This window comes from Geotrypetes seraphini, chromosome 1 (genome assembly GCF_902459505.1).
Source record: "Geotrypetes seraphini chromosome 1, aGeoSer1.1, whole genome shotgun sequence".
NCBI lineage: Eukaryota > Metazoa > Chordata > Amphibia > Gymnophiona > Dermophiidae > Geotrypetes > Geotrypetes seraphini.
This window is the reverse complement of record NC_047084.1, coordinates 474,996,248-475,018,181: the sequence shown is the minus strand read 5'-3', so window position 1 is coordinate 475,018,181 and position 21,934 is coordinate 474,996,248. Positions and strand designations below refer to the sequence as shown.

The 21,934-nt window shown below is 42.4% G+C and overlaps 1 protein-coding gene across 7 annotated transcripts in view; it reads right to left on the bottom strand.

Annotated features, from left to right (window-relative positions):
• PIP5K1B (phosphatidylinositol-4-phosphate 5-kinase type 1 beta) overlaps nucleotides 1–21,934 on the bottom strand; it is a 257,847-nt gene that overhangs the window by 38,922 nt on the left and 196,991 nt on the right. For 6 of the 7 annotated variants that reach the window (XM_033924911.1, XM_033924930.1, XM_033924921.1 and 3 more), the window contains 2 exons: nucleotides 16,701–16,818; nucleotides 1,542–1,694 (listed from right to left, as the gene is read on the bottom strand). In XM_033924911.1, the coding sequence (XP_033780802.1) occupies nucleotides 1,542–1,694; nucleotides 16,701–16,818 (271 nt within the window). The remainder of the gene's footprint in view (nucleotides 1–1,541; nucleotides 1,695–16,700; nucleotides 16,819–21,934) is intronic. The other variant, XM_033924953.1, reaches the window with a different exon arrangement.

Below are 21,934 nucleotides of genomic sequence, written 5' to 3'. Positions count from 1 at the left end.
TTAATTGGCACTCATTTGGAATCGGGTGCACATTTTACTAGGCACTATTCCATAACAAATGTGTGCCCAAATCACATAGTACGCAACCCATGAGGGGGCGTGGCCAAGGGAGGTGAACAGATGGGTCAGGGACATTTCTAAAATTTGCGCAGTGCTTAGAAATACCAGAAAAGAGCGCCCAAATTGGGTGCTAGGAATTATACTTGGTTTCAGCAGGCGTAAGTCCTAGCACCCAAATTTGGGTGCCAAAATTGGCACTCAATGCTATTTATTTAAAAAAATGTATTACTCACTAACATCCAACAATCCTGTGCGAGTTACAACGTAAAAGATATATAATTTAAAAATAACATACTGAAACACAAATAATACATAGAAACTAAGGGTTCCTTTTATGAAGGTTTCAGTGCGCGTAACAATGCCACGCGCGCTAGACGCTAACGCCTCCATAGGCGTTAGTATTTTCCGTGTAGCGTGGGGTTAGCATGCGCTGCATTGTAGCGCAAGCTAAAAACCTTCATAAAAGGAGCCCTAAATTTAGAATTAAACCAAAGAAAGAATTACACTAATTATTTTATCTCAGAATAAAATCATTGAGGAGAAACATCTCTCGAATAACATGGTTTTAATCAACTTCTTAAATTGAGGCAGGCTGGAGGCACTTTTTATTTCAACAGGTAATGCGTCCATTATAGAATAGCCTTGAGGGCCAATTTTAAAACACCATTTATAGAACGTTCCCTTAAACGTGCTCACAAATTCTTCTACTATTATTAATAAAGCGAAGATACTTTACCTGTAGCAGGTGTTCTCCGAGGACAGCAGGCATATATTCTCACATGTGGGTGACATCATCCACAGAATCTGGTATGGACACTACCAAGTGCAGTCGCTTGAAATTTTTGGGTTGTACTCATGCCACGTGCCTGCTGGTACCTTACTACTCAACGTCAACTCACAGGACCATCAGTCCAGTAAAAAAAAAAAAAAAAGCTAAGAAGCCAACAGGGGGAGGTGGGCAGGTTGTGAGACTATATGCCTGCTGTCCCCAGAGAACACCTGCTCCGAGGACAAGCAGGCATAATAGTCTCACATGCCCCAAGCTGCTAGGACCATAGCTCTGGATGAGAATAAAGAATATATACGAGAAAAATGAGCCTGGTAAAATCCAAGTGGGCTGCAGGAAAAGTTGGCGCTCAGGAACAGACCATCTCTTCCAGGGGTTTGTTCTAAATAGTAGCGAGAAGTAAAGGTATATGCAGAGGAAACATGGCAACTTGGTTGCCTATACAGACAAGAACTACTTGATGAAGGAGATGGTTCTAGATGACGTCACCCACCTTTGAAAAATATTATGCCCGCTTGTCCTCAGATAATTATTTGCACAGTGCTACTTAAACTTAAGCAATAGACAGGCCATGCAACACAGATAAACAGGACAAATAAAAGATTAGGGAGTTTTATTTATTTTAGGGTATAAGGGGATACGAGTCAACAGCAGCTGAAAAAGGCAGGATAAGTGAGGACTGTGAGGCACTCACCATGTAATAGCCTGGCAGCAGCTTCTGCAAGAACTCGGCCTCCTTGTGCTGCACTGTTTTGATGATAAACTCATCATCACTAGTTACAAAAAATAAAGATCCGCTAGCACCAGGGTTGGATAACTCTATTAAAGGCTCACTGCAGATTGAGTACTGAAAGAAATACAACAGAGAATTCAATGCTTTCCAATTCTCCTATCCTACTGTTCCCTCCTAAACAAAAATGCATTTTTTCGTTCTATCTGCATGAAAATGTTAACAGCTATCTCTCTCTTCTTTTGGAGATCCTCCCTCGTTCTGCTCCAGGACCAATGCCTGAGTTATAACAGAACGAGCAGGGGCGTAGCTACCATTGAGCGAGGCCGGCAAAATGCCCAGACCCGCCCAATGGTGGGGGGCTGCCTGAAGTTTCACCCTCCCTCCCTCTCTCGCCATCACCCCTGTGATGTTAATTGTACAGTATTGCCTGGAAGGTGCCTGTGTTGCACCAATCCTATAAAGAAAAGAAGGTGCTTACTTTCCATTATAAAACACCAATATAACGGGTTTTATTTATGGTAATTAGATGCAAATATTTAACGCCATCCACAGAGCTGGTGTATATGCTCATGCCTAAATACGTATAGTGTTTTATGAGTTATGCATGTGTGCTCTGCCCACACTCTCCTAGATTCCATCTTTAGGTATACCCTAGAAAATACGGGCCATGTAAGATATGCACATATTTGGCATGTATGAATGTTCTATGGTATGCTATGATAGGGTTTTATATCCCTGTGTAAATAACAAGGAGAAATCCCACCACTAAAATGGTAGACAATACTCTAAACTAAAGATCAAATAATGGTGGAAATTAAACGCAGCAGAAGAAAGGCCCTGCCAGAGCTGGCTGTGAACAACCTGTTTACAGTGCTGCCTCTGCTGACCGGCTGAAGCTTCAAGTAAGGGAGGGGGAGTTGGTGGGTCAGGACCACTGCCGCTTCGGGTGAGGAGGGGCCAGGAGGCCAGATCCACGTAGAGGGAGGGAGGGAGGGCAGACTTGGGGGGAGATGGACCAGAAGTGATGGGGGGAAGGGGGAGGGTCCAGCAGAGGCAGGGGAAAGGAAATGGATGGATTCTGCAACCATAAGTGTGGGGGGGGGAGGGAGGGGAGAAAGAAAGTGGCCCAGACCAGAAAGGAGGGTGGGAAGAAGAGAGTGAGGTGGAAAGGAAGACAAAACTATTTTTAGCATTAACTCTCAAGCAACTAGAAACTACAGTTATCCGGCATCTACCAATCCCCATGGGTGCCAGATAACTGAGAGTACTGTAAATGATACATTCCATTTAATCTAGACACATTATTTTAATCTCAAATATTTTTCAAAAAAAGCCACACCTTAACTCTCTTTTGAAAGACTTTATAAGAAGAAATTAGACAAATAACCAACGGTAATAGATTCCAAACCTCAACTGCATAATAACAATAAGAGCCTTGACATACATGTTTATATTTTACACCCCCAATTGATGGAAAATTGTAGTTACAATTTCCAATCTGTCCACTCAAAAACCTGATTAGATTGGGAAAATTTTCAGGCATATTCCTACGCAACACAATTTAAACTTCCAAACACACTAGTGCACCACCCAGGAGAACGAAAAGGAGAGAGCAGCAGCCACTCCAATAAGAGTCAAAGCATGGGGTCCTCAATCTCCAGCTCTGAACCATGGCATGAAGTTAAGGCCCGCCGCCAGAGAGCTAAGTAACTCCGGTGGGCAAGGTTCCCAGATTTGGGGGTGCGCTGTTTTTCATAACGCCCCACCTCTGCTAAGCTCCCTGGTTGTTATGCTTGTCTCTGCTTTATCCACTTCTGGCTGTATGTTCCCTTTGCAATTGCTAATAAAGATATTTTTTTTAAAAATCCAAAAACAACACAATTTAAACTTAATAAGCAAGACCACAGGAAGCCAATGTAAATACAGCAACAATGGAGTAATATGATCAAACTTTGGACTCCAACATATCAGCCTTTCAGCTGTATTTTGAACCAAAGTTTCCTCATAATCTTTACTGATACCCCAGAATGTGGAGAATTCAGAGAATTACAATAATCCAGCCAATATAAAACAGTAGATTGAACAAGCCCTCTGAAGTACTGCTGAAAAAAAACAGTTGTGAACCAATCACAATTGTCTTAGGGCTCCTTTTACTAAGCTGCGGTAGCGTTTTTAGTGCGTGCTGCAGATTAGCGCGCACTGCCCCCCCCCCCCCGCACTACGCGGAAAAACTAACGGCAGCTCAATGGAGGTGTTAGTGTCTAGCTCTCACGCTAAAACCGCTAGCGCAGCTTAGTAAAAGGAGCCCTTAGTTTAAAAAGAGTTAATCTGTTTTTCAAAATTAAGCAAAGAATCCAGAAAACCAATCAGCAATTTAGAGATATTAGATATTAGTAAAATTCATGCCATGAAGCATATGAACAGAAAATGGAACAAGTTGCTAAAGAGTGATGATTTTATAATTTGTTATTATATGTGATTTTGTCATTGGATTATGTGCGTATGATTGTAATCACCAGCAATACTAAAGATACCTGGCAAAACAGTGTCAATTAAGGGAAGGAAAAAAGTCTCAGATAGTGTGCTCTCGGGAGGTACCCTTGAGTCTATGAAGTGAGCTGAAACACTATGGGGCTCATAATCGAAAGAGAAAAACGTCCAAAAACCGGCCTAAGTCTGCACTTGGACGAACATTTCTGAAAAACGTCCAAGTGCTGATAATCAAACCGGGTTTTGGACGTATTTCTAAACGACTTACGCCTTCATAGTGCCGCTCAACGTCCAAAGCTAAACGGGGCGTTTCGGGAGGCGTGTTGAGGGCGGGAGTTGGGCGGGACGTGGGCCGACTTAGATTTAGTTGTACAGCATGTATAACCAAAAGTGATACAGCCCACGATCGACGGAACTTGGACGTTGTGACTTAGACCATTTGAAACATGGTCTAAGTCACAAAAACCCACCTAAACTCACCAGATATGCACTGAAAACACATAAAACAGACCCACACACACTACCCCAATGGTCACCGACCCCCCCCTCCCCATAAACATTTTAATAACAACTTTAAAATTCAGCCTCCAGAACATCATCACCTGGCCGCCTGGCATAGAAAAGCCTAGTCGTCCAGCACAGAGGCAGCTTAAGTCGTCTTGGGGGTGGGTTAGGGACCCATAGAGAGGAGGACCCATGCCCATAAGCCCCTGTAATCACTGCATTGATACTTAAACATGTGCACTGCCCTATACACCCCCAAAACTCTTTTTTACTGGCATATAAGTGACTCCTGCAGCCATAAGGGCTATTGGGGTGGTAGATAAGTGGGTCTAGGGGATTCTGGAGGTGGTTTGGGGGGCTCACCGTCACCTATAAGGGAGCTGTAGTGAGGAGAAGCCATGGCACCCTGTTTGTGAGATTCATAGCAGTGCTCTGTATGGTACCCCACTATTTAGGTACCCTGTCTGGGTGTTCTGTCCATCACTTTGCAGGCCCCTCCCATGTCCAACAGGGCTTGTTCTAGACCAGGGGTGTCCAACCTTTTGGTTTCCCTGGGCCACATTGGCCGAAAAAAATGTTTCTGGGGCCGCACAAACATTGCAGCAAGACAGAGGAGGGAGCCGGTAAGTAGGTAAACATCCGGGGGCAGCAGAGGAAAACACTGCTTTGCCCTCGACTGGGCCGCACAAAATACTTCACGGGGCTGCATGCGGCCCTTGGGCTGCAGGTTGGACACCCCTGTTCTAGACGTTTTGGACTTGGACAGATAGTTGGATGAAAATGTGCTTTAAAGATCGACGTCTTAGCGGCTTGGATGATCAGATCTTCAGGACATATAATTGGACGATTTTCGAAAGTCAAAAGACGTTGGACGTCTCTTTTGAAAATGGGACTTAGGCTCTTTTTGACTTTGGACGACTTGCGAAATGGACGTAAACGGACTTAGACATCCCTTTTGATTATGCCCCTCCACAGCTCTACTTCAAGCCACCAATCAGCATTAAAAAAAACCCTTCACACAAATTTTCAAATATTTTTTAAACATAACGTGTTCCAAAATCACACAGCCTGTTTATACAACGTCAAATGTTAGTATTGCATATAATTGCTTATCTTGAAAAGATACCAGGAACCCCCGATGGTAGCCATCATTTTGCGGCTGCTATATCGCTGCTTCAGGGCGTAAGATCCACTGTAAAACAAAATTTTCTGTCAGAATGTGCCAACTCCAAAAGGAAAAAAACAAACAGTGACCATGTATACCAGGCGCAAACCACGCTCTCACTTAGCCATGCAGAGTAATATGGCGCCACAGCATTTGTCTGCAGTCCAGAATCAAAGCCGATAAGCTAGAGCCCAAACTGGAAACCAGCCCATCAGCATACAAAAGCAGGGTAATGTCCACCAATCATAGCTGCACTTTATAAATGAGTCATCCAGGTCCATAAGGGAGTCTATATTCAGAGTAGCAAATCTTAATAGAAATAATACCAATCAGTGGCAAGACTTAAACCATGCAGATGCGCAGTGTTTAGTTGGAAAATCCAACGTTGTTCCCTCCTCTGAAGAATCAATCTCCTATACCCACCTCTGATGAAAACTGGCATATGGTCCAACACTAAACATTTCAGTTCATCAAAACAATGATGGTAGAGAATACAATGTTGTACAAAGAAGCCTGGTAGACCTATTATTTCACGGTGTGGATCGCTCTTGGAGCATCTTTCCAGATTTGTGGATCATTTTTTTGCGACCAACGGTTTACAAAACTTTTTATTACATTTGTGACACTACAGATTTGTGGGGTAAACTTGGAAACATTATGTTTACCCAGAATCAGGAGATTTGATTGATCACGCTTGACTTAAAATCGATATATACTATTATCTCTCAGCAAGAAGCTCTGGACATTCTTTCTTATTATTTGGACCAGAGAAGATTCCTCTAGGATTCCTACCTCTTTTTTTAAAATCAAAATTGGCTGAGATAGTCATGAAAAATATATTTTTTTTAAAAATGTACAATAGATGCTATTACCAACAGCCATGTAGCCATGGGAGCTGCTATGGTGCCTTCGGTGGCCTGTGCTGAAATGTAATTGATCTTTCGTCATACTGGAATTACGATCTCTTTCTAGCAATATGGTTGCTTGTGCTGTAATGCCTTTGCTCTCTCACTATATTCAGATGGATGTATAGTTTAATAGTTATGCAGATCAACCCCTAGTCATTTCAGGTTATATACATTTCATCTTTTTGTTTATACATTTTGCACATTGGTGATTTATTTCACACTGAATACCTTATACTTTCTGCTTTTTTTAATATAATATTGATCTAGTTATATTATTATTATTGAGGATCTTATATTTGTGGTCATGAGATCTTTATATATTTAGGGCTCCTTTTACTACGCTGTGTTAGGGCTTTAACGCGCAGAATAGCATGCGCTACAATGCTGTGTGTGCTAGACGCTAACGCCAGCATTGAGCTGGCGTTAGTTCTAGCCGCGTAGCGCGGGGTTAGCGCTCGCTAATCTGCTGCGTGCACTAAAAACGCTAGCACACCTTAGTAAAAGGAGCCCTTAATCTTTGTAATGTGCTCTATAATTTATTTTATTATTTATTCATTGCTTATTTCATTTACCCCCTCTTCTACGAAACTGCGCTAGCAGTTTGTAGTGCAGAGAGCCGTGCTGAATGGCCCGCACTGCTCCCGACGCTCATAGAGTTCCTTTGAGCGCCGGGAGCAGCGTGGGCCATTCAACACGGCTCTCTGCGTTATAAACTGCTAGTGTAGTTTAATAGAAGAAGGGAATAGTCTTGTAAGTTGTTTTTTTTTTTTTTTAATGTTTCAGTCTCAATGTATAGTTTTTATATTCCTCTAGTTACTTGTTAGTCCCACGAGGAAGGCATAGCCGAAACTGGGATCCTAGTCGGAACTTCATCAGAAAGATCTGTATTTGGATTTCACTGGACATATTTTAATTTATGGACTTGATTATAATAAATGTAATTGTTCTTTTGGTGGTTTAGACCTCTCCATTGCCTCTTTTGTTTTGCGCCCTTATTTATTTTTGAGGCGAGTCTTTGTCTTCTTTTTTCCTTTTTGAATCTTCTTCTGTCATATTTTGAAGATCAATGGATTTGTTGTTCTCCATTTTGGCAACAAATTCTGCAGTGGGTATGGTATATTGATGAAATTTTATTTTTTTGGGGTGGTGCTAAAGATAAATTTGATGAATGCATTTAGGGGCTGAATCAGTGCCACCCTAAAGTTAAATTTGAAATGACATGCAGCAAAACAGCCATCTCCTTTTTGGATGTAAGAGTGGTCTGGCATGAGAATAGATTGGAGACAACAGATTAGATTGGAGGGTGCCGGATCGCGGGGGGGGGGGGGGGGGGGAGGGGGAGGCGCTCGTAAATCGAGCCATGCTCGGTTTCCAAGGCGCCGATTTTGCGAATGTTTTGCTCGTCTTGCAAAACACTCGCAAACCGGTGCACTCGTAAACCGAGGTACCACTGTATTTAGGAAAGAGACTGATAGAAATACTTCCTTGCATTTCAGTAGTTTTCATCCTACACATTTAAAAAGCAGCTTGCCCGCCTCTCAATTTTTTCAGTAGTGTAGAATTTGCTCATCAGTGGAAGAGTTCAAAAAGCAATCTAAGGAGTTAAGTGAGAGACTGAGAGAGGATATCTATCAACTACAATCAGGAAGGCATATAAGAGAGCACTGTTTACCAATGGGAATCTTCTTTGTCAGCAAAAGAAAGATCATGTGGAAGAGAAGGACATGAGGGCACAGCAGATTGCGCATATTATATGTACACACTGGCACTTAGGACCACCTTCTATAAACAGCACCTTAGGTTAGATGCGGTAGGTGCCCTATCGGTCCCTAATTTAAGTGGAAAAAGCCATTTAAATATAATTAAAATTGTTGGTTGTTTTGTTTTATTTTTTTAAATGGAAGCACCTACTGGTGCCTAGAAAAACAGCACCTTCATTGCAGCTATGGAGGCACTTTACGACGCCTAATGCCACTGTAGGCGTGGCTAACACTAGAAGTGTCGTTAGGCATCACAATGCCTCTGTAGCCACGATTCACTTGAAAGGCAGGCACCGGAAATGCAGGCCTTTAAAACCCTGGCCGCACCTACCTTTCACGAAGTCACGATTCTATAAATGGCACCATTGCGTGACTGACATGCAATCAGCGGTCATTTTTTAGGTGGACGATGATGACTGCACAGTTTATAGAATCCGGTCCTTAGTGTCTCTACTACAGGTTACAGATTGCCTATAAGAGGGGGGTCCTAATTTGAAGAAACATTTAAGTCGAGCAACCCTTAACTATGGCAGATGATGCTCCTACAGTAAAAGGTCATATTCCCTGTGGTCATTATAAGACTTGCTACATCACATTAAGTGACTGAATTTCAAAACCCCATGGATCAAACTAGATATGTCTTGCAATATGATACATATTGTGAAACGGAGTATGTTGTATACTGTATTATTTGTCCCTGTAAGATACTGTATATAGGGCATACGTCTAGAAAATTTCATATTCGTATGAATGAGTACCATAGTGCTCTAAAAAGACAATACCAGAATTGTTTTGATGAATAGAAATGTTTAGAGTTGAACCATGTGCCAGTTTTGATCATTCTTCAGAGGAGGGAACAACGTTGGATTTTCCAAATAAACACTGCATCTACATGGTTTAAATCTTGCCATTGATCGGTATTATTTCTATTACGATTTGCTATTCTGAATATAGACTCCCTTTTGGACCTGAGAGACTCATTTGAAAAGTGCAGCTATGATTGGTGGACATTAGCCTGCTTTTGTATGCTGATTGGCTGGTTTCCAGTTTGGTCTAGCCTATCGGCTTTGATTCTGAACTGCAGACAAATGCTGTGGCGCCATGTTACTCTGCATTGCTATATGAGAGCGTGGTTTGCGCCAGTTATACATTGGCACTGTTTGGGTTTTCTCCTTTTTCTTTTGGAGTTGGCACATTCTGACAGAAAATGTCTTACAGTGGATCTTATGCCCTGAAGCAGCGGTATAACGGCTGTGAAATGATGGCCACTGTTGCAGGACCCTGATGTCTTTTCAGATAAGCAAATTTTATGCAATACTAACTAAGTTATATAAACAGTGTGTATGATTTTCAAACATGTTTTTTTTAAAGAATATTTGAAGATTTTTTTATGCTGAATATTGGTGGCTTGAAGTAGAGCTATAGTGTTTCAGCTCACTTCATAGTGTGCTCTTGGGAGGTTCACTTGAACCTATCTGAGGCTTTTTTCCTTCACTTAACTGATAATGTTTTGATATGCCAGGTACGGTATCTTTAGTACTGATGGAGAGTAGTGTATTTTACATTTACGAGTTCTAAGGATCTCCAGTCCTTCGTGCTTGGGTGTATTATTGTAATCCGAATAGTATATGCAGAATATAAATTTAAAAATAAATGAATAAATTATGTTCTTTCTGTAAACCAAACCATAGTACTCTAATTGTGTTTTCTGTTTTAAGCTTAAGTCAATAAGCCAAAGACCATTGTCCAACTTGTTCAACAACCTTTTACAATCTAGAAATAAACAGGACCGTAGTTGGATTGACAAGAATTAGCAAGAATATATTGTATCATTAGCATATACATGTAAATATTATATAATAAGAAGAAAATAGGAGAGCCTTGTGGTACACTACATGAAAGTATCCAATGCTCAGATAAAGTCCTTTCTTTCAACAATTTACAGTGTATCACCTATTTCTTAAAAATCCCTCAAACTACCACAAAACCACACCAGAAATATCCATCTATGACAACCTACACAGCAGAAGATCATGATTAACAGTATCAAACGCTGCAAAACATCAAACTGGAGCAGCAGCATTTGATCATCTTTACTTAGCTCTGTTTTCACTCATGATACCAAGTCAATCGACAACATTTCCGTACTATAGAAGTTTCTGAAACTAGGTTGAGAAGACAGCAAGAGATTTGAATCAGTAATAAAATGCTCAATTGAAAAGGTAGTAAAAATTCAATACCAGTCTAATCTCTAGTGGTCGTACTGCAGGACTATTGCTACAGGTCACAGATGCCAGTTTGAACCCAGTGCTGACAGGGTCAGGAGTGATAGATTGCTCCTACCTAGACAGGCCAAGGATGGCTTAAGGAAGATCTGAAGGCACATATGATGCATATGTTTTGGGTGGAGGACTTTAATAATAATAATAACTTTTATTTGTATACCGCAATACCACAAGCAGTTCAGAGCGGTTTACATAGGAAGAGACTGTACATTTACAGTGATGTTACAGAGAATATTGTCAAGTACATTGGTAACAAATTTCAATTACATTAGTGAGTCGAAAGAGGTTAGGTATAACTGGAAAAATGTCAGAGATACAGCAATGATATAGCAAGGTAGGAAGGAGTCAGATAAATTTATCAAAGAGATAGACTGTTATTAGATTAGAAAAGGTATAAGTGTAACTAGTCCGAAACTAGATGTTTGTGACAAATCCATACTTGCACTCTTCATAATTGGAGTAAGTACAATTTGCTCCAAAACAGGAGAAAACCACTCCTGATTTAAAATGGAATTTACCAAACAAACCAGCCAATTAATCACAAATAAAGGGTTCTTAGTCTTAAGCACGCGAGACAAAGGCGCACTGACAAATGAGCGCCGACAATTCAGCGCAATACTTCATCGCGCCGCAGGAAAACCTTTCTTTTAAAGGGCTACGATGGGGGGTGTTGGTGGGGAACCACCCCACTTTACTTAAAAGTGATCGCGCTGGCGTTGGGTGGGGGGATTGGGGGGTTGTAACCCCACATTATACTGGAAACTTAACTTTTTACCTATTTTTTAGGGAAAAAGTTAAATTTTCAGTATAATGTGGGGGGTTACACCCCCCACATTCCCCCAACATGGCAGCGTGGTCCCTATTAAGTAGAGTGGGGGGTTCCCACCCCCACACCCCGTCAGAGCCCTTTAAAAGGTTTTCCTGCGGTGAGATGAAGTCTTGCGCTGAATTGTTGGCGCTCGTTTGTCAGTGTGCCTTTGTCCTCGCGTGCTTTTGTCCCGTCACCCAAATAAAGATATGTCAGCAAATAAGTTTTGTTTTGAAAAGTCGCTTAAGTATTAGTTCAATCTTTGAATTAGAAACAGTGCATAACACTGACCAGTTCCTATTAGTTGGTATACAATCTAAGGAACTAAACCATAAAAATCCCTTTTATAATCAATATATCTGCACAAATAATATAGGCATAGAATATGGTACATATAGAATATGCCATTATGCTAACCATTTACATACGTAATGGTTTTTAAAAAATGGGAGAAATCTGGCTGGCTGGCTCTCCCGACTCCCCCACCTACCTTCTCACCGGGCCCGGCTGCTGTAATTTAATCTTTGGGCAGCTGGCAGAAGCAACGAGGTATGCCAGCTGCTACACACCTGTCCTGGAAGCCGCCTCTCTGCAGGTCCTACCTAAGCAGGAACAGGAAGTCGCTGCAGAAAGGTAGCTTCTGGGGCAGGCAGGCAGCAGCAGGCTCACCTCGATGCTGCTGCCAACTGCCCAAAGATTAAATTACAGTAGCCTGACCCAGAGAGGGGGTAGGTGGGGGAGTTGAGAGCTAGAGAGGTTGTGCGGGAAAGCAGTGTCGGAGGAGGGAGGGGGCTGGAGAAAAGAGCATGGAGTAGGGTAATGCTGGTTAGCTGGAGAGTGAAAGTAACAGCAGGAGAAAAGGTTGAATGGAGAAAGAAAGACAGGAGAGGGGGTATGGAAGGAGAGAGAAAGAGAGAATCACCCATGGGGAGGAGGGTTGGTGGAAGGGAGAGAGACAAGCACTAAAAGGTAAAGAGGATGGAAGGGAACAAAGGAAATAGGTGGAGTGTGGATGGAGTGTGGGCAGGGTTATGTGTCCTCATTTTTTGTATCCACAAATATGGTAACCGTACTGATATGTATCTTTGGAGGTAGTGACAGTGGAAGAAGGGCAATATTATGTGCATTTCTGATCACTGCATTTCAAAAATAAATATAGCAGAACTAGAAAAGATACAGAGAAGGGAGACAAAAGTGATAAAAAGGATAGGAATGCTTTATTATGGGGAAAGGCTAAAGGGGCTAGGGTTCTTCAGCATGGGGAAAAGGCGGCTGAGAGGAAATATATAAGTCTATAAAATACTGAGTGGAGGTGAACGGGTAGAAGTGAATCGCTTGTTTACTCTTACCAAAAATATTAGGACTAAAGGGCACACAATGAAGTTACTATGTAGTAGATTTAAAACAAACCAGAGGAAATATTTCTTCACTCAATGTGTAATTAAACTCTGGAATTCATTGTCAGAGAAGGTAGTGAAAGCAGTTAGCTTAGCAGGATTTAAAAAAAGGGTTGGCTAATTTCCTAAAAATCCATAACCTATTATTAAGATGGACTTGGGGAAATCTACTACTTATTTTTAGAATACGCAGCATAAAATCTAGTTTACTCTTCTGGGATCTTGCCAGGTACTTGCGACCTGGATTGACTACTGTTGGAAACAAGATACTGTGCTTGATGGACATCAGTCTGTCCCAGTATGGCAACTCTTATGGTCTTATGAGGAAACGCCCGAGTTCCTCCTTCATCTTTCCATGGCTAATCTCTGTACATTCATGAGCCCCAGGCCCAAACAAGTTTGTAGATGGGCAAGCTTAATTTTCAACATGACCTCTGACAAAGGCTGCAGGAAAACAGAAAAAGGAACTGTACTCATATGCACAAAAGAACAGCAGACAAGTAAAATCTTCCCTGCACATGGCCTATCATCATTTCCTTTCACAGGACAGTAGGAACAAAGAAAACAGAGGGGGGAGGAAGGGGGTAAGAACAAGTGTGGAAGAAATAGACATAAGCAGACCTGTTCTTCCAGAGTCCTAGCAGTCCAGCTTGGTTAAAGGTCACACTGAAGCTAGGGTAATACAGTGGTTGACAGCTCAAAAAAACCAATTGGCCCAAGGAGTTTGTCCAGTTATCTCTGTCCACTGCAGGGCTATATCGCTCAGCAGGAGATGATCAATCTTACAAGACATCACTGCTTTTCCTGACAGCTTGTTTCTCTACTGTCCTGGATAGATAGCCATATTCAGTCCTCAGTCCAACACTCATGCCTATTCACTATTTTCTGCCACCAAGCTCCATAATAATCCAGAGAATAAATGAGCCTTATAGGTCACTATAGCTTTCCTGGGCAGTACTGAGGCACTACGGTCCCTACCAGCACCAATACTGTTCCCTACGGAATTGGAACATACTGGTACCAACTCAGCCACCCAACCATCTGCAATAAGGCTATGCCAGTAAAAACAATCCCTAAGTCCATCCACTTGCCCCTCCCCCCCAAGGCCTAAGTCAATCACTGGCCCTCCCCTCAAATCTTTAGCACCCACCAAATATTTCTGAATTCCATTCCTGGGTTTCCATCACAAGTGGCGTCACTCAGGGACTAAGCAGGGGATGGCAGCAACGTTTAATTAATACTAGGCCTTATTTGAACAATTTTTGAACAATTATTTGAACCTTATTTGAACCTTATTGAGGCCTTATTTGAACAATTTTTGTTCCAGCGCTGAATATAAGTGGATGCTGATAATCTACTTTAGTTAGTATATCAGTCATAAGGGCCATTAACAATGCCACTAAGGGGTGCCACACTACTAAAGAGCTGTGATCCAAGTGCACAGTTTGAGTTGTGAGATGACGATGGCGCCTTCATGGCCTTTCAGCTGAGTCTGAGAATCCAATTGACCTAAGGTACTGCTATCTGATTCTACTGGGGAAACAAAACCATTTACACTCTGGTCGAAGCAACAGAATGAATCCTTATATTAAAAAAAAAAAAAAACCCAACTCAGTTCTTCTGGAATTTCATTCATGGAAACAGAGAAATATAGAAATATAATGGCAGATAAAGTCCCATTCATTTTTCCCATCTGCAGCATCCACTATCCCCTCTTCTTCCTCTCACATGTGTGTCCCATGCTTCCTTGAATTCAGACATAGTCTTTGTCTCCACCACCTCTACCAGGAAACTATTTCATGCATTATCACTTCTTATGTAAAAAATTATTTCCATATATTACTCCTGAGTCTATCACTTCTTAACTTCATCCTATGCCCTCTCACTCTGGCGTTTCCTTTCATTTGAAAGGGACTCACCTCATGTATATTTAGGTGATGTAGATATTTAAACCTTTATCATATCTCCCTTCTCCCGCCTTTCCTCAAAAGTATACAGACTGAGATCTTTAAGTCTGTTCCCATACACCACCAACCATTTTAGTAGCTATCCTCTGGACCAACTCCATCCTGTTTATATCTTTTTGAAAGTGCAGTCTCCAGAATTGTACACAATATTCTAATGAGGTCTCATCAGAGTCTTAAACACGGGCATCGATATCTTCTTTTTCCTACTGGCCATTCTCCCTATGCACCCTAGCATTGTTCTAGCTTTTGCCATCACCTTTTTAACCTGTTTAGCCACCTTAAGATCATCACATACCCAAGTCCCGCACCTCTTTCATGCACAAAAGATCTTCACCCCCTAAACTGTACTGTTCCCTCAGGTTTTAGCAGCCCAAATGCATGACCTTACATTTCTTAGCATTAAATCTTAGCTGCCAAATTTAAGACCATTCCTCAAGCTTCACCAGAACCTTCCTCATGTTATCTACATCATCAAGGGTGTCTATTCTATTGCAAATTTTGGTATCATCCACAAAAAGGCAAATCTTACCAGACAGCCCTTTGGCAATATCGCTTACAAAAATGTTAAAAGAACAGGTCCAAGAACCAAACCTTGAGACACACCACTGGTAACATCCCTTTCCTCAGAGCGAAATCTCCATTGACCACTACCCTCTGTCGCCTTCTACTCAACCAGTTCCTGATCCAGTCCTTCACTTTGTGGCCCCATACCAAGGGCACTCAGTTTATTTATTAGACGCCTCTGTGGAACACTGTCAAAGACTTTGCTAAAATCTAAATACAGCACATCTAGCACACATCCTCTATCCAATTTTTCTTCCGACTCCTTTGGAGTTGGCCTGTGTGATTACAGAATTCTTATTACATGTTTACTATTTGAAAACCTTATTTGTCCATTTATGTTCTCGAACACTGGCAGCTACCATGTTTGTTCTATATGTTATGTTCCACTTGTTTAAAATTTTCAATAAAAATATTTGAAATTCCAATGAGGATCACAATTAAAACCACTTGTAAAGCATTTCTTACAGTAGCTTCATCTTGTTTGATTAAACCTTCTCTGTACTGTATTCCCAGGTCAAAGCTGGAAAGTTTTCAAACCATACAAAACCAAAGAAAATTGACCCCAGGATATCCACAGAGAAAAATTTCAAGAGAAACAAAAAGAACACTGTGGAGTGACGATGTTCCTGAAATGGACTTTATTAAAAATGTCAAAGTTCCAAAAGTACAATAAGGCAATCCACATAAAAATAAAATGATCCACATAAAAAAACCTAAAGGACCTAGTCCGCTGAAAGCGTAGGACCCAACACGGTCTGCTTTCGACAAGATAGTCTTCTTCTTCAAGGGTCCATGAAAGTCCTATGGTAGTAGATACGTGGAAAAGCTGATATGTGGAGATTCGTAAGAAAAACGCTGCTTGAAACCAAAGCAAATAAGTTTTCTCTAAGTTTTCAAACCATGCCTGAAAACAGGAGATGAACTGCACAGACAAAGCAATTAAAACGTGCAAGAGCTCAATTAGAATTCAATCAGCAACATTCAGAGAGGCATTTCCATCCAATTAAACTACTCTGTGAAAATAATTACTACACTCAGCAGCAACATGGTAGCCATTAAAGCACCTATTAATGTGGCAGATTTCATGGGCTGCCAATTAAAATCTTAAAAATTATAAGCATTGCCAAAAGGAAAGTATATGTTAATTTATCATCTAACTCTCCCCCCCAAGCATTTAGAACCCTTGAGAACTCCCATAGAAATACAACAGTCCTTTGGCACTATGGTGCCATGCCTTACAATTATCCCTGTGGGAAAATGACATGTTCTTACCAGGTAGTCATCCGGTTTGATGCCGAAAAGTTCTCTGAAATAGCGGAATGCCAGTGGAGCATAGGTCTTGAACCGGAAGTCAGGGTAGTGATGGGCAGGAGTCAGATTGCTTCCTTCACTAAACAGTCAAAGTGAAAAAGAAGGGGGGGGGAGAGATTGCAGAAATGTGAAAAAATATTAAAAGATATTTAAACAGTTCCATGGATCACTAGGTGCACGAAAGGTAAGAATCTAATCTAATCTTCTATTTGTGCATCGCTCATACCTATACAGGCTCAAGGCGACTGTAAAGAAGTAAGAGGGGAGAGAAAGAGGAGGGAGAGAGAGGAGGTGGATAGGTAAGAGGGAGAGGAAGGGAGAAGGAAGGGAAAGGGAGAATAACTAAGCTGGTACACTAAAAACATATAGTACAAATTAATTACCTGACTATCAGTAATAAAGTCAAAGCCCAATTCTCAGCAACACATGGGTCTGGTTTTCAGAATATACAAATTAGGTGCAGAGTGAATGATGGCAGATAAAAAGCCACCTACTCCATTCAAACTGCCTGAAAATGCAGCCAGAGCTGCACCTGTCACTCTGTGAAGGTTCACCACCCAGTCAAACCACATAGGAGCAGTTCTGTATGATGCAATCTTGTCACACAACTGCAGGCCAGTAGTCTGAAGAGCGGTTTTATTATTATAGCCACAGCTAGTAACAAAACTGCTAACAGTTTACTTGCTAATTTCAATGTATCATATAAGAAACTAGTGTTTAAGCCCGTTACATTAATGGGTGCTAGAGTAGATGTCTGTCTGTTGTTTTTTTTTTTTGTCTCTCTCTCTCTCTTCTTGGACGCTGTCTGTCATTCTTTCTGTCTGTGTCTCTCTCTGGCCCCCTGTTTTTCTTTTTGTCTCTGTCTCCCTGGCCCCCTGCTTGCCTGTATTTCTCTGTTGCGCCATGCCTGTCTGTCTCTCTGTGGCCCCCTTCCTATGTCCTTAGTGTCCCATCCTATGTCCTTAGTGCTCTCAGTGCCTCCTTCCTATGTCCTTAGTGCCCCTTCCTATGTCCTTAGTGCCCTCAGTGCCTCCTATGTCCTTAGTGCCCTCAGTGCCCCTTCTTATGTCCTTATTGCCCCCTCCTATGTCCTTAGTGCCTCCTTCCCATGTCCTTGGAACCCCTTCCTATGTCCTTAGTGCCCCCAGTGCCTCCGTCCTGTGTCCATAGAGCCCCCAGTGTCTCCTTCCCATGTCCTTATTACCCCAGTGCCTCCGTCCTGTGTCCTTAGTGCCCCATTGTCTCCGTCCTGTGTCCTTCATCAGGGACACAGCAGAGGAAATCGGGGCAGTTGAGGGCCACAAGGCAGCATTTTTGGAGTGCTGCGGACGCTGCTGGAGGTGTGAAGTTTATGGTCGTCTCGCGGTGGGACGGTCGGGTTGGAAGGCCAACGGGGGTTCAGGTGCGGCGGGGGGGGGGCGACGACGACGAACTGCGTTACCGGAAAACAGAACCTTAGGCGCACATACCTGCCACGAACATACGGATCATGGAACACACAGGTAGGAGTGCGCATGCGCACTTAACGTTTTATTATAGTAGATACTTAAAGAGTACCTGATTATTATTCAATGTATTGTAAACCACTTTATGTGAATCTAGTCATGAAAAAGGCAGTTAATAAATAGAAATAAAGATGTCTTCCCCTGCCCTGCTGAGATGCACAACACCCACACTCATATCATATGACATAAATGTAATATAAAATAAGCATACCTGATCTTGATCTATCTTTTATATCACACACCAAAAAAGGAACACCCAACCCCATGCATATCAATGCAAAGCAAACTAAGGGCTCCTTTTACTAAGCTGCGCTAGTGGTTTTAGCGCACTAGACGCTAACGCCTCCATTGAGCTGGCGTTAGTTTTTCCACGTAGCGCAGGGGTTTGCGCACGCTAATCTGCAGCGTGCGCTAAAAATGCTGCCGTAGCGTAAAAGGAGCCAGCGAAGAAGGGACACCGCACATCAGCCTAAAGGACAACCAATTTATTGAAAATATATAGAACTATTAAAAACATATATGGGCAGTATAGTAAGCCTCGTAGAGAGTCTCTGATCCTTTCTTTGAAGAAAGCTTTCTAGCCGAAACAAGGACCATGTTGGGGTCCCATACAGAAAGGATCAGAGATGCTCTATAACGGTGTTTTTCAACCTTTTTACACCTATGGACCGGCAGAAATAAAAGAATTATTCTGTGGACCGGCATCAGTCCATGGACCGGCGGTTGAAGAACACTGGGCTAAGACGTGGGCCAGACCCCGCCCATCTCTACCCAATCTCCACCCCAGACCCTGCCCCCTTAATAGTACTAATTGCACCTTGCACATCCAGTGCCTCATCTGGAAGCCTTCTCTCTGACGTTGCAATGTCAGAGAGAAGGCTTCCGGTTCAGGCGCAGGATGCCTGTAGGAGCCACTGCCTGTGGCTTTGTGCACTGAATCAGTTAGAAAGATGGAGCTGGCTCGAAGATAATGCCACATTGATCGCACTGTGGACTGGCGGTTGAAGAACACTGTTTAGGGTCTGAAGCACGTGCTGGCCCTGTGGACCGGCAGGAAATTTCCTTGGACCGCACTGGTCCATGGAACGATGGTTGAAGAACACTGCTCTATAAGGCTTGCTATACTGCCTGTATATGTTTTTAATAGTTCTATAGGTTTTTTTAGGCAGATGTGCAGTGTCCCTTGTCCTTTGCCATTTTTTGGGACACAAACTGTAGATGTCTGTCCAGCACTGCCCTTACTTTCCAACTACTGACCATAGAAGTCCACCTGGTAACGACCTTACTGGTGAACTACTGGAGTTGCAGCTGAAATCCTTTCTTGCCCATCCAAATCTGTCTTTGCCATTTAAGAGATACATGCATCTGCCTGGCATTGGCCTTGATTTCCAATGACTGTCCATCATATCTCAACAGCTACAAGTTAATTTAAGTTGTTTTACTTCTACTACTACTATGTTTCCCCGATAATAAGACACTGTCTTATATTCATTTTGGATCCAAAAAAATGCACTAGGTCTTATTTTCAGGGTACAATAATCATATCTCCCTTCCTCTCCTCCACTAAATGATGATAGTCCAGCCTACTTGAACAACCGCCTAATCCAAACTACCAAAACCAGACACAGGAGAACCCAGACACCATTCACATACCCTCCAATCAGAGACATCAAATGGAAAAAAACTGCACGATGGCCTTCTAGCCACACAGGCAGCAAAACTAGACCACCAACTCTCCAATCTACTAATTGCGACCCCAGACTACAAAACTTTCAGAAAAGAAATAAAAACCCTGCTTTTCAAGAAATCCATGAAGACTAACACCGTATGAAACATTTCAATTCGCTGAAGCAACCTGTAACACCTCTGTAACACCTCTGGACATGTCCAGAAATCCTCTTCTGTAATCCGCCTTGACCCGCAAGGTAATGGCAGAATATAAATCACGTAATGTAATGTAATGTAATATTCATTGTGCATATCCTGAAAAAAGGCTCATTTAAGGTTCCTGAGGACCTTCCGGAAAAAAATCTCGAGCGATCTGTTCTGGATCAAATTCCTCAACCACCTCCCCTCCATTCCCAAGCTTGCAGACTCTGAAAACAATTGGCACAACTGGATTGCCCTCTCAAAGTCTACCTACCACTCCCTCGCCCCCCAAACCACTAAATCCATCACCTATTCCCATAAAGCCCCTTGGTACCTTCCACTCCACAGAGACCTGAAACAAAAATGTCGAGCCTTAGAGCGAAAATGGAAAAAATCCAAATCCCCATCTGACAGACAGGTCTGGAGAGTCAATATCAAGCTCTACAACTCAATATTAAAAAAAGCAAGGAAGAACTTCTATGGAGACAAGATCTCCAAATCCAACAACCAGAATAGCACACTGTTCAACATTTGGCGCTCCCTAACCACTAAAAATGACTCCACCCTTCTTCCCTCATCTCCTTCAGCCGAGGTCTTAGCAAAATTCTTCAATGATAAGATCTCTATCTTAAGGCGCTCCTTCCCGCCTGCAGTCTCCTACAACTCTCTGATGTCCCCCGAACCCAACCCCACCCTAGCTGCTCTCAACCCCATCCCTGCCGACAGATCCTGGACTGCCTTCGAGCTCATATCTGATTCTCAGACCCTTAAACTCTGCCTCAAATTAAAATCATGCAATTGCATCCTGGACCCATTTCCTTGCTATCTATTTGAGAAAATCCCCACACAGGCCATCACATCTCTTACCAAACTCATAAATTCTGCCCTATTATCAGGCCTATTCTCCACTGAAATGGGACACATCGCACTGACCCCTTTACTGAAAAAAGCTGACCTAGACCCCTCTATACCATCCAGCTATCGTCCAATAGCAAATATCCCTCTCCTCACCAAGCTGCTTGAGTCCATCATATCTACCCAGCTCTCTTCCTACTTGGAAAGATTCTCTATCCTCCTACCTTACCAATATGGCTTCAGATCCAACTTCTGCACCGAATCTCTAATCTCTAAGGTTCAGCAACTGCATTCTCATAACAAGTTTGCGGTTCTCCTACAATTCGACCTCTCCGCAGCTTTTGACGTTGTCCACCACAACATTCTAATTTTCCAACTCTCCGAGATAGGCATTAGCTCCATAGTTCTTGATTGGTTCTCCAAATTCTTGCGCTCCCGCTCTTACATGGTTAACATGAGCGGCACCTCATCCTCCCCCTGGACCCCAACTTGTGGTGTCCCACAAGGTTCACCCCTCTCCCCAATCCTCTTTAACATTTACATGTCCTCCCTGAAACTACTCCAACTATCCCCCCCTGAAACTCTTTACACTTATGCTGATGACATCCTCGTCTTCCTTGAGACCGACTCGAACCTCACTAATCTCTCTACGAACATATCCTCATGCATACCGAACCTCCAATCCTGGGCATTCACAATGCAAATGAAACTGAACGAGTCCAAAACAAAACTCCTTTGGCTCGGCCCAAAATTAGTCCATTTACCCTCCTCCATCCCATTGTCCTCCGGCTCCTCATTACAGCTCGAGTTCTCAAGCAAAGTCCTGGGTGTCATCTTAGACTCTTCTCTATCCTTCAACGACCATCTCCAATCCTTGGTAAAAAAAATGCTTCTTTAGCCTTCACATGCTAAGGAAAGTCAGATCCTATTTTCACCAAAAACACTTCGCAGTCCTAGTACAATCCA